Source organism: Marmota marmota, unplaced genomic scaffold (genome assembly GCF_001458135.2).
Source record: "Marmota marmota marmota unplaced genomic scaffold, marMar, whole genome shotgun sequence".
NCBI classification, from domain to species: Eukaryota; Metazoa; Chordata; class Mammalia; order Rodentia; family Sciuridae; genus Marmota; species Marmota marmota.
Window position 1 is genome coordinate 26,274,223 of NW_025999977.1, and position 13,329 is coordinate 26,287,551.

The 13,329-nt window shown below is 35.0% G+C and overlaps 1 protein-coding gene across 1 annotated transcript in view; it reads left to right on the forward strand.

Moving 5' to 3' along the window:
• The window catches only part of Thada (THADA armadillo repeat containing), a 336,577-nt gene that overhangs the window by 99,968 nt on the left and 223,280 nt on the right, over positions 1-13,329 (forward strand). Inside the window, 1 exon segment of the mRNA XM_015479728.2 lies at positions 3,005-3,096. Within this exon segment, the coding sequence (XP_015335214.2) occupies positions 3,005-3,096 (92 nt within the window).

Sequence of the window (13,329 nt, forward strand, 5' to 3'; positions counted from 1 at the left end):
TTCTCTTAGTGACAGAATTACTAGTAATTTTCATATTCTATTTTGTGCTTTCCAGTATTTTCTCCAAAATGCTTCCAAAATTACTTTTTTAAAGTGGAAAAAGGAACCCTAATGTATACATCCTTTACCAAAGGATATTAAATTACTCAAAAAGGTTCCATTGGATTGATGGTGCTTGTAATATAAAGTCACTATTGTAACAGCAGACATTTTATAGTTTCTGTAAACTTAATTAACACAATTTTTCATGTAGTCTATAAAGAAATACTCATCTTCTTATCAGAAAGTTGTAAGTGGTATCCACTATGAAAATGTGAGCGCCCTGATGATGACCCACTCGTAATCATAAGTACTCTAGGGACCTGATGATCCCCCATTCAACTAACTTCTATTTCTTCGTTGCTTGAACTGGGAATATCAGCCGAAAACTGCTAAGGACAGTCTGGGGATGTGGGCAACAAAAAAATCCACTGCTGGTAATTCAGCAGTAGAAGTAGGTGTCACCCCAGAGCCCACTAAAGAGCTAGTCAACATGGGGCACACCTGTAATCCCAGCAACTCAGGAGGCTAAGGCAGGAGGATGGCAAGTTTGAGGCTAGCCTCAGAAACTTGGTGAGGCCTTCACTAAAAAAAAAAAAATTGTTTTAAAGTCTGGATGAATGGGCTGGAGTTGTGGTTCTGGGGTAGAGCACTTGCCTATCATGCATGAGGCACTGGGTTCAATACTCAGCACCACATAAAATAAAATAAAGAGGGGCTATGGTTGTGGCTCAGGGGTAGAGCACTTGCCTAGCACAAGTGCAGTGTGGGTTCAATCCTTAGCACCACATATAAATTAAAAAAATAAAATAAAGGTACTGTGTTCAATTGTGTCCAACTACAACTAAAAAAATATTTTTTTAAAAAAAAAGATATCATGTCCATCTACAACTAAAAACTATATATATATATATATATATATATATATATATTTTTTTTTTTTTTTTTTTTTAATTTAAAGACAGGGTCTTACTAAGCTACTCAGGCCTCAGTAAGTTGCTGAGGCTGGCTTTGAACTTGTGGTCCCTCTGCCTCAGCCTCCTGAGTTGCTGGAATTACAGGCGTGTGTCACTGCGCCCGGCTCCATTTGTCCATATTAATATTACTAAAATGCATTATCTGTCTCCTGCCTTCAGTCTATTGATTAAAAAAAAAAAAGAATTTTATTTCTGGGTCGTGCCTGTTCACTTTGTGAAACAGGCCCCTATGGTTTTGTTTAAAGTGTGTATTTTCAACATCTCCAGATGTTTAACTTTAGTGCATCTGGCAGCCTTTGTCAGAGAGTTTGGTTTAGGGCAAAATGGAATTTGTGTTTCTGTTGTGTTTTGTTTATTTTTTTGTTATTACTTGTGGTGCTGGGCAAGCACTCTATCACTGAGCCCTACTTTTTACCTTTCTTTTTGTGTTTTATCATTGTTATGATTTGAGAGAGGTAATGGTGTCCTAAATGTCCTTACCAAGCCTTCTGAGACTGGGTAAGATAATCAAGACCTGAGCTAGGCAGAGGTGATACTGATAGTGACAGGATGGATCTATTTGTTACAGTTTAGCATATTAGGCAGGGCATGTAGTAGGGACTCCATTAATGTTTGCTGACTATTGAATGGACCTAAGTGGATCTGTCCAAGATTAGGGTTTCATTGCAATTTTGGTATGAATTTTATTTGGACTCTATGGTCATTTTTCCACCACCCCTTTTCTTTAATTTGTTGCCAACATTTCAAAATAGTGAGATTTCACATAAAAATCAGGTTTCTGGCTTCTGTTAAAAAAGCAGAAAATCTGGCAACATTAGGCTTGCATTCCTTCATGGCAGCTAGTCAGCTGAAGCTGAGCAGGGACTACATTAGACACAGTCCACTGCTGCCTCTGTTGCTCCCTGCTTCTTCTGGGCGTTTGAGTTTGTGACCCTTATGCAATGGTTTCAGGAAGCAGTTTTCTAAATCTCGAGTTATTACTTTTTTAAAAAAAATTTTTGTTTATTAATTTATTTTTGTGTGGTGCTGAGGATCAAACCCAGTGCCTCACATGTGCGAGGCAAGGGCTCTATCACTGAGCTATGGCTCCAGCCTGCATTATTATTTTTAATGACTTTTCTGCTTGTATTGCTACTTAACATACCATATGATCACTTACCTAATTAGAAAATAAGCTCTATGATGGCAGCAATTGTGTGTCTTCTATTTCTAGATATTCTCTGTGGTGCTGGTATATTTCCTTGCACACCATAAGGAAGGCAGTACATACTTAAACCTCTCTACTCTGATTTGGCTAGGTGATTGAGGAAGACCAATAATGCTAGAATATTCAAGACATTGTCATGGAATTCCAAAGTATCTTGATGCATTGGCTTGGAAAACATACTCTGTAGTGTCTTGGAGAAATGATCCAAGTTTATTAACATTAATTCTTGCCTCTTGTTTTTATTAATCAGTTCTATCATATAATTTTAGGGTTAATATCCCTTGGTTATGTTATTGGCATTGTGAAGTTAATGGCATTTGGAATATTAAGTATTTTCTTGACTATTTATTACATGGATTCTTTGAAATTAAGTCTTACAAGTATTTTCTCACAGGTAGGTAAGTACAGAAAAATAAGTGAAAAGAGTTGAGGTCTAGAATAATCATTGTCAGGAAGGATATGAAAAAATAGTTTTTTTTCTTAAAGTACTGTTTGATGATTCAATTCAAGGACATAATGAAATCAATTGATAATATTAGAATAGGAAAAAACTATATTGTGTGGTTGGAGTTAGGGCTTAATTTAAGAGGTCATTGAGTCAATTACTATTAAGTTTTTTTTTTTGTTGTTGTTGTCTCATTTTGTGAAAACAAACCATGTTTTCTTTAGTCCTACACTAGCCAATGGTATAATGATTGGAATACCTAGTTGACCATTATACATGTTGATTTCATGCCATAAATATTCCTTGACCCATATTGTGTGTTTATTTTTATAATAGGTGAGAAATTCATCCACTCTTCTCTTTAGTTCCTTGATCACAAGAATTTTTGGAGTTAAAAGGGGAAAGGATGAACTTTCCAAAACAAATAGGTAAGTAAGCTTCATCTAATGCTAACTTTTCTTTTTACACAAAATTGTCCTGGCCAAAAATAATTGGTGAAATTTTGCTTACTTTTACAGATTCATCTGTAGCATAAAACTATAAAAATGGTATAATGAATTAACCTGTGCTGCCAAATTCTAAAACCTTGGGCAAAAATATCAACTGATTACAAAGTTGACCTTTCAAAGCAACAAATATAAAGCAAGGAAGCCAGGGCCGAAATATAGACTTGTTTCTCACTGCAGTAACTATTCTTTTTTCTTTGTGTCTTCTTCAAGTATTCCTGAAATGTCCTACATTCTTTTTTCCTGATGTGTTATCAAGTATTTACTATCTGTGCAGTATCTTTAATCATATAGGCAAAAGTTTAAAAGATTGTGAAACTCTTATCAGAACACCTTCCAGACTACCTGTGCATTCATTACTCTCCTAAACGAAGGGAGAAAGTTGGAGAGGTTAACTGTGTGAAATAAATAATGCGTTTACTTTTTGGTCTTTAATTTACTCTATTTTTTTCAGTAAGGCTTTTTAATGTCTGGAAGGAAATCTATGGAACCATTTTCGTTATTATTATTTTTTAATACAATGCACAAGTTCTGTTTGTTCTTAAAGAGAAGCTTTGGATAGTTCTTCAACATTTGAGGATTTAATAGTAGTGTAGTTGGCTTGCAGCTGTTAACACTAGATGTCACTGTCGCTGCATGTTTAATTACTCCCTTAAACTTTTAGAATACAATTTGACATACAGGTCATTGTCTTGAGGACCTAAACATGAATTCAGGCCCAGCTTCTCTCTTCCCTAAACAAGTTACTATGCTTTTGCTTCAAATTTAGATTTTAAACTGGTATTTATTAAAATATGTCTTTTTGTGATGAAATTAAGTTTTAAGGACTAAAAGATATGATGAAATAATTTTTTGATATGCTTGTGGTAATTCTAGTGAAACCTGCTGTGAATTGTCATTTAAATTGCTACTTATCAGCCTGTAAAATTCACCAAATATTTCAAAGAAAGGTAACTGGCTCTAAGTTTGAATCCCCTGAGTAAATGCAGGAATACTAAGAGATTTTTTTTTTCTCCCCTGAGTTGTATTTTTAAAATAAATATTACTACTTTGGTAGCATGATTATAATTTTTACTTCTTAGCCTGTTCTTTTTTAAAAAAAAATATTTTTAGTTGTAGATGGACACAATACCTTTATTTATTTATTTTTAGGTGGTGCTGAGGATTGAACTCAGTGTCTCACATAAGTGCTCTACCACCAAGCCATGACACCAGCCCCTTTAGCTCGTTCTTAAAGTAATTTTTCCTGTCATTAACTGAAAATTACTAGTATTTGTTTCTCTTTAACTTTGTCTAATTTGTTAATAATTCTACAGTGTGCTTAAGTTTAAAATAGTTGTATCTTTTTATGAGACCATAATGATGGTTAGTAGTATGAATAAAATATGATATTAAATAACAATTAAAGTTAATGTTAAAATTGCTCTTCTTGAATGTGTATATAAATTTTACTGTGCACCAGAGAAAAATGATCATTAATTTCATTTAGTTTGCAACTGAAAGAGGATAGAAGAATAAAAGGGCGATGAGATCACACAGTTTTACTCTTTTAGCTAAAGTCACACTGATGGAAATTCATTTCTTTTGAATAGAGAAGATTACAAAATTAATAACTTTCTTAGAAGAAGGGAAATGGAATATTTGTATAATTATTTTGACTAATGGTGGAAAGTGAAATGAATTTGGAAGTTGATATTTTACTTAAGTGTGGTGAAAATTTTTTAATAAGAGCCTGTATTTCAATAATCTGAAGACTGGCATGTGTCATCTCCTATACAGGCTTCTCTTTTCTATTTAACCCTTGAATTATCAGTTTCTTGGCAGGTCTCTTTAGATAAGTTCTGCAAAACATTTAGTTTGTTAAATTTGCAATTGTTTGTGATTATTCTACTTTTGTAGTTTATTTAATTATGTCACTTTTTGTTGAAATATTTATATGCCCATTCTCTACATATTAATTCCCCAAAGGATAGGACCGTTTCCATCTATTCTTTGTATATATAAAGGGCACTTTAAGAATGCTACTTACAATGTCTTGTTGGGTGGTTACTCAGCCATCAAATAACTAACCTCAGCTGATGACACCTCACAGGCCAGTTAAATTTGCTTTCACAACCACAGATTGTTCTGCATGCAGTCTTGCAAACGTGTGCTCTTGGTCAAAAAGGAACTGAACATAAAAAGAACATCTGCTTTTTTGACATCTAGTGTGAAAAGAATGTCTATCTTGGAGTAAATAAACTTGGTTTCTAGGCATTTTGCTGCCACTGGAGATGACCTTAGTAGAGTCCCTTATTCACTCCATCCTTCAGTTTCTCAATCTATATGACAGGAATAGTAAGATCTAGATTTTATCTTCATGGGGTTATTAAGAGTCTACAACAAACTATTATAACTTTATTATTAATTTTTTAAAATTGAAGTCCTAAACAATTAGAGATATGGTTTGCTGTTTCTGTCTGTTGCCTTGCTGTTAGACTGTGCCTTTTGAGGACAGCACCAGGGTCAGAATCCTGTGTATCTGGTACCTTGTATACTGTCTGGTGTGTAGGAAGCATATAGAAATACTTGCTTATTAGAAAAAGTAAATTTTATTACTGGGGGGGGGGGGATAAAAAGTTTGTTTTCTACTCCTGTCTTTGTTCTCATAAAGCCACAATAACCAACGAGGTTATCCTCTCTATGCCTTGAGAAGAAACTCAAGATAAGAGGTCAAATAAGAGGTTGGGCCAGGCCTGAGGTCTCTTCCCTCTAAAATATGAAGCTCAGACTTTATATAATGTTACTAGAATTGCATGTTTGATAAAGTGCCAATGCCTCAGACAGTACCTGCCACATAGTAGGGACAAGAAGTTTTCATTTAATATGTGGAGAAAGGAGCAGGGATCTGCCTCTCTGTATGAGTGTGTGGAATGCACTTAAGATTGAGCTTTTGAGCCCATTGGTCTTGGTCTAGATGTGTTCTTTGGATTATGAACAATGAGAAAATACAAGTTTTACAGTCATGTTATTACACTGTAATTTTCTAACACTCCTTTCCTTTCTGTTTGTTGCCATTTAACTGACTTGGTCTGACAGAATGAATAATGGATTCCATGTAAAATCGGAACATGTACAGCCCTGTTTTCTGGGGAAGGTGCTGTGCTTTCTGCTTTTCTATAGTAGCTGCCATCTGTATGTGAATGGACTGTCCTTGATAGCTGCTCATTCTTTACAGGGTAGCAGCTAAACCAATTGCATCTTTAACTCTGGGTCCCATGTGTGTCTTAACCTTCAACTATGTTAGTTGCAGCTAAGTGGCAAGTGCCAATATATAGTAGTCTGAGAAGCTTTGTTTTTGACTTTGTGGAGTGTCTGCTTTGCCAAAACTACATATGGGTGCTCAGTGTGCAGAGTTAAATAGTATAGCTTTTGCATTTTCCTTTTGCTTAAACTCAACCTGTGAGCCAATAAGAACTTAATGATGAATAAGTATCTACCTTGAATTCAGTTTAAACATGAGGGCTCCAAAACTTGGGCTTTTGAGCTTACAATTCAGCTGGGGAGAAATAAATTGTTACTTGTGAATCAGATGAAAATAGAAGATATCATATACTAATCACCTGCACAATGTGATATGGGTAATAATGCCTTGGACATCTGTAAATGGAAAAAATAAAGTGATGTATTTTGGAGGAAATAGTATTTCTTATAAGGCTTTGGGGATGAGTAGATTTAAGGTCATGAAATAGACTGAAAAAGAGAAATGAATAAATAATTTTGTTTACTATGTTAAGTGCGATCTCTATTCTGTATTATTAAGGAGAGCTCATATTCAAATTAAGAGCTTAGTATAGTTTAGTATAATTTAAGAAGAAAATGGGTTTGTAAAAGCATCACTAGATCCAAATAAAATAATTTCCAATGACTGTATTGGGAGATGTTAGATTTATTTTATTTTCTTGGACATAAATGACAGAATTATTTTTCTTAGTGGCATAGGTCTGGAGGAACCCTTCAAGGGGCATCTAACTCAGCCCAACTTCTTGCTTATCAGCAGATTTTGAAGCCATTTCCAGACTGACTGGCTTCTTTCCTGTTCTTCGTGTTTTCTAGGAAAAGAGATTCCACAAGTTTCTGTGGTTACCCACTCCATTGTTTAGGAAAGAATTGGTTTTTCAAAACTAAAATTGAGAGCTTTAGAGCAATTGAGTTTTTTATATTTTAGAGAATGTAATTATTAGAATTCAGAATAGCTTATTTGCTTTGAACTACATAGAAGCTTGTAGTAAACACTTATTTGGCCGAACTGAAAATTGGAATTTTCTTTCACTGGGGCTGGGATAATATTAACATCTTCAGACCCAAAGAATTCTCATTTTCTCCATTGAACAAACGTTCATTATGTTTTCACTCTCAGCCAGGAACTCTGCTAGGTACTAGCATGCAGAGATGAATCAGAAATATTCTATGCCTAAGGGGAACTGACAGCCCAGTGAAAAATATAGCAGCTATCTGTTGCATTGGATTCTGTTCAACTTACGTTGAGGGAAGGGAGAAGTTTTGTAAGGCAGGTGGCATGTCTTTTAGTGTCTTTTGCCTGTTCCATGGTTGGCGTGTGCCAGGCCATTTTTATGTGTCTAATTTAACCTCCACGAGATCCCTGCAAGGTGAATAATATCATCATCACCTTACAGTGGAGTAAAACCACAGGGAGTGAATTTTAGTTATTTGCCCGCTGTCGTATAGCCAGAAAGTGGCAGGACTAGAACACAAATTATTTTCATGTACAGGGCACTTATTTATCAGTACCCAGAGCCTGTCATGAGTAGTATATTACTTTTTTGGTGTATGTCTTTAGATTTTACATTGTCCTAACTGTGGGAGACAAGCCACTTCATTCATTCATTCAAAGTCTGAAAGTGGATCAATAATCACACATTTTTAATATGGTATGTTGATTTTAGTGGGGGCAGGGTGCAGGGGCGAAGTTTGCTTGAGTTGATTCTAAGACCCTTTCTGTGGGTGTTGGAAGACAATATGAATTATGTAGTTTTTTCATTCGTGAATTTTGTGTTTTTGGTGGGGAGGTTATTAGAGCAGTTTATTGCAAGTAAGACAAAGGCAAGAGAAAATACAATATACCCGATAGAGGGGCAGGCAGGTAGGCTATGGATGAAAATGCCCATAAGTATTCTTTTTTTAAGAGAGCCCCACTGTTTTCCTGTGTATAAGAGATGAGGCAAGAGTAGGCCTTAAAGTTTCTAACATTATGCTGTCAAACCAGAAAGGTAAAAATCATACTTTTCTGGTTGGCAAGTAGGGAATGAATTAAATTAGCCCAGGACGTTATCAGTTTTACTAATGAGAAATTTACCTTTTTCATAGTTGACTCTGTAAAACTCAATTGTTGGTGCTATCGAGAGAGGATTTGAGGTTTACAAAAATTCTTGGCTGTGGTTCAATTTCTTTTAGACTTAATGTTTTACAGAATCTTTGGTTACATTTTTCAGATCTTTAATTAAAATGACATAAATGATAGCAATTATTATTTGTTTTTATTTTCTAAAGGACCTAAAAAGTCACCCAATCCCATTTTCATTTTACAGATAAGAAAATTAAGGTGCAGAAAATTAAGTGATTTGCTCAAGATCACAAAGCTAACATTAATATAATTTAATGGTTATTTTTAGCTTATAGCATGACTAGAACATTTGAAAAAATATTTAGAAATGAAGTTTCTATTAGCAACAATAATATTCATTTGAATTTAAATGATTCTAATGTGGAATATGAGGTTCATTCTCCCAAAGAGGCTTTACTTGTCAGAGGATTTTAAATAATCATGATTTAAAGTTAAGAGCCCCATGATTTGATATAGTCTGGAGGTGTCATCATGCATTTACCACAGATCTTTGTAGAACATTCAATCTGTTGCTTTAGCCAGGGTAGATAAATGAGTATTTTTGGAGACTGAGAAGTAAAGTACAAATCTTGTGTAACCTTGTTGAGATGGTCTAGTCAGAATTAAGTCTATACTGACATTTTTGTTTACTGGAGAGTTTCGTGTTTCAACGTTTTGTTCATTCATAGGTTCATGGATTATAGGTAGGAAAACCACAAATGAAATTTGTAACCAAAAAGAAGTTCTTGAAAAGAAATATGTTCATGAACTTGAAGTGGGAATTACTCATTGTATGCTTAAATATTGACCAAGTAATCTTTGTTCCTAAGGACTGCTTCAGGCCATTGCCCTCTCTAATAACTGAGGCATTGTTGCTCTCGTTTGAGCTTGTTCTATGGAATCTTGGCAATGCATGCATCCTCTTTCTGCATCTTAGTAAAAGCATGAGTAAATATTTTTTCTTAGCTTTGGTATTTTTGTAGCTTACATTTTATATGAGCCAGACTAATATAATGTAATACAGGATTACATAATTTAAGACGTCAGGATTGCTTCCAGGGCTATGAGATAGAGTATTCATTTATCAGGAAGTTTACAAGCTGTATTTGTTGCCCATTCACTACCTGTAGAGAAACACCACAGAGCTGTTTTCCAAATGAGAAAATGGAGTCAAAGAACTTAAGGCCAGAGGGAATGGTTTCCTTAGAACTTAAGATGACATTTATAATTTGTTCAGAATTCAGTCCTAGTAACTATTGATTTTAGTAACGTATAGTTTTGAAATTCCAGAAATTTCTAACTATTGTTGTTACACACAGAACTATTTTTGATAAAATATGATCAATAAAATTTTTTATGTGTGTCTAATTTAATCTTCACGAGATCCTTGCAAGGTGAGTGATATCATCTTCACCTCACAATGGAGTAAAACGACAGGGAGTGAATTTTAGTTATTTGCCTGCTGTCATGTAGCCGGAAAGTGGCAGGACTGGAACATAAATTATTTTCATGTACAGAGCATTTATTCACCAGTACACAGAGCCTGTCATGAGCAGTATATTACTTTTTTGGTGTTTGTCTTTACCATTATTAGAAGAAGATACTTTCCATTTTCCTAAAGTCATGATGTGGGGAAAGTAGTACCGCCAGTCTGGATGATGAACTGGTCAGCAGACTGAGGACCTAATCTGTCAGACTGTGGTATGTGTACTTATGTGTTTGCTTGTAAGTGAGGAAGGAGGGCAGGCAAGTAGTGAGGGGGGAATAGAGTAGTAAACACCTTTGAAATATAATAGGTTTTAGGATTCACTAGGAGTACTGAGTTCTGTACCTTGGGCTAGATGTCCTAGTAAAAAATTAAGAAGCTATAGGTGGACACAATGTATGTTACTACATTGATGTCTTTATTTTATATTTATGTGGTTAAAAAAAATTAAGTAGCATACTCTTGTCCTTGTCATTTTTCATCCTTCAAATAATAGCTCCATTTTTTAATATTTAAATGTAAGTTTGAAATAGTTCAGACTTAATAGTAGTTAGAATGCCTTTGGGTGCAACTAATAAGAAACCCAAATCAGAATTTAAACAGGGAAAAGTTATTACATATGTAACCAGGAAGTTTTAAGGGGGATTTATTTCTTTCAAGTTGAAGCATCATTAAACACCAAGGTTTTCTCTGTATTTCTATTGTGCCTTCCTAGACGTGAAGGCATGGACCCAGGGGGCTTTCTGTGTGGTTACAAGATAGCTGCCATTATATAGATGTTGGAGCCATCTTCCAGATGTTAGAGTTGAAACACCATATTTAGAAGCCTTGTGTCTCATTTCTTTTTGAAAACAATGACACCTCCTCCTGTGTGTGTTTCTATGTCCCCACCTCCACATCCTACAAGTTTTTATTCACATATTATTGACCAAAGTTAATTTTTAACATGTCCCAACTTAACCCGGGTGGGGGAAATAGATCTGCCATAATTAGTTTAGACAAATCAGGGTTCTTCAGTTGGGCCTGGAATATATGTTAGCTCTTCCTGAAGCACATGACTAGTCTGAGAATGGTAAATTCCCAAAGTCAAGTTCCATTAAAAGGAAGGACAAGGTGGGGGAAAGAGTGTTAATTAAGCAGTGTATGTTACTACATTGATGTCTGCTACTACACTGTTCAAGGTCATCTCAAAAGCATTGAAAATGTTTTCATTAGGAACAGTGATTTAAATATAGGAAGATAATAAATATATTTTAGCCTAATATAAAAATTTATTTCCTTTACATATTTCCTACATGTAGTTGTAAAGAAATATGAAATAGTACAAGTGTCTAGATATATGGTTCTGTATAATTCATTCTTTTTAAATTTTTTTATTTGTTCTTTTTATATGTCAGTAGAGTATATTTTAACACTATACATACATGGAGTATAGCTTATTGTAATTAGGATCCCATTCTTGTGGTTGTACATGATGTGGAATTATACTGGTCATGTATTCACATATGAACATAGGAAAGTTATGCTCAATTCATTCTACTGTCTTTCTTATTCCCCTCCCCACTCCCTTCTCTTCATTCTTCTTTATCTAATCCGATTGAACTTCTATTCTTCTCCTCTCCACTTTCCCTCACTGTGTATTAGCATCCATGTATCAGAGATAACATTCAACCATTGGTTTTTTGGGGGACTAGCTTATTTCACTTAGCACGACATTCTCCAGTTCCATCTATTTACCAGCTAATGCCATAATTTCACTCTTCTTTATGGCTGACTAACATTCCATTATCTATATATACCACATTTTCTTTATCCATTCATCTGTTGAAAGGTACCTAGGTTGGTTCCATAGCTTAGCTATTTTGAATTGAGCTGCTATAAACACTGATGTGGCTATAATTCATTCTTGTAAATAGCTTGCATTTAAGAAATTTCATGTAATTTCTTAGTCCATTTCATGTTGCTATAACAGAACATCTGATGCTAGGTAGTGCATAAAGAAAAGAGATTTATTTGGCTCATGATTGTGGTGGTGGAAGGTGGTCCAAACAGCATGGCGCTAGTATTCTGGAAAAGTTCCCTCCCCCCAACCCATGGCTATCACAACATGGTCAGGAAGTAGAAAGGAAACCAATGGACTGCGTAGAAGGGCCAACTGCATGGTGTGGCTTTGCTTTCCAATAGCCCAGTTTATCAAGAACTAAATCAGTCCCATGAGTTTTGACCTATTCCAAGATATCATTAATCCATTCATGAGGGTATAAGTAACCCTGTAACCTAGTTACCTTCCATGAAGCCCTACCCCTTAAAAGTTTGACTACTCCAACACATTTCATTGGATACCAATCTTCCAGCATATGTCCTTTTGAGGGACAAACCATATCCAGAACCATAGCACCCAGGAACAAAGTATATGTATGTCTTCACACATGAACCAAGTTTTGTACAACATTAAAATAGAGATTCTGAATCCAAGCTTGAAAATGCTCTTTGACAATATGAATTATCTTCCTGGTTCACAGCTAATCTCTAATAAGCTAACAGTGTTAACATGTTTGTTATCACAAACTCTGGTTTACTTTTGGAATTTGACCCATATATTATAATATTGGTTTTCTTATCATAAGGCCAAATGGTGTGAAGTCAAATGATCTTTCTAAATTTATGGGAATTGGCATTTAATTATTTTTGTTTCTGTGTCAAAAATCCCTGTTCTATTTCAATTGAATGTGGTATTTTGATGTGACTTTTTTGGCCTCTGAACTCAAATTAGGCCAATTGTCCTGAATAATCTCTCTTTCTTTTTCTGCCAAGTTTCTTTCTTTTCTGTCCTCTGAACTCTGTTTTGTTCTCTATAAACTGCCTCTATAGAATTGGAACATGAGGCTGTCTGGGTCAGGGCAAACCAGCTGGGCTTGACAGAAGTTAGGGTTACATTAGCTTCATTTGACAAGGACCAGTACGTCTGATCCAGTTGCTAAATCTTGGAAGACTAGAATTTTCTACTCTATAAGCACAATTCCATGACATCTTGCCTTTCTTTTGCTCTTAAGACATCTTCATCTTAGTTATATCTATTTCTACAACCTCTCAAATCTGAATAATTGACTTAGATCCATCTAACGGTCAGTTACATACTCCTGTCCCTTAATTCACTTGATCCCCTCTGTCACCCCTTTAATCAAAGCTTTCCTATGCCTGTGGTTCCATTTCTGTGTAACTGGTGTCCAGGTTAGGCATTCTGACATTTTTTTTTTCTTCATCATTCATTCAGCAAGTATATGAG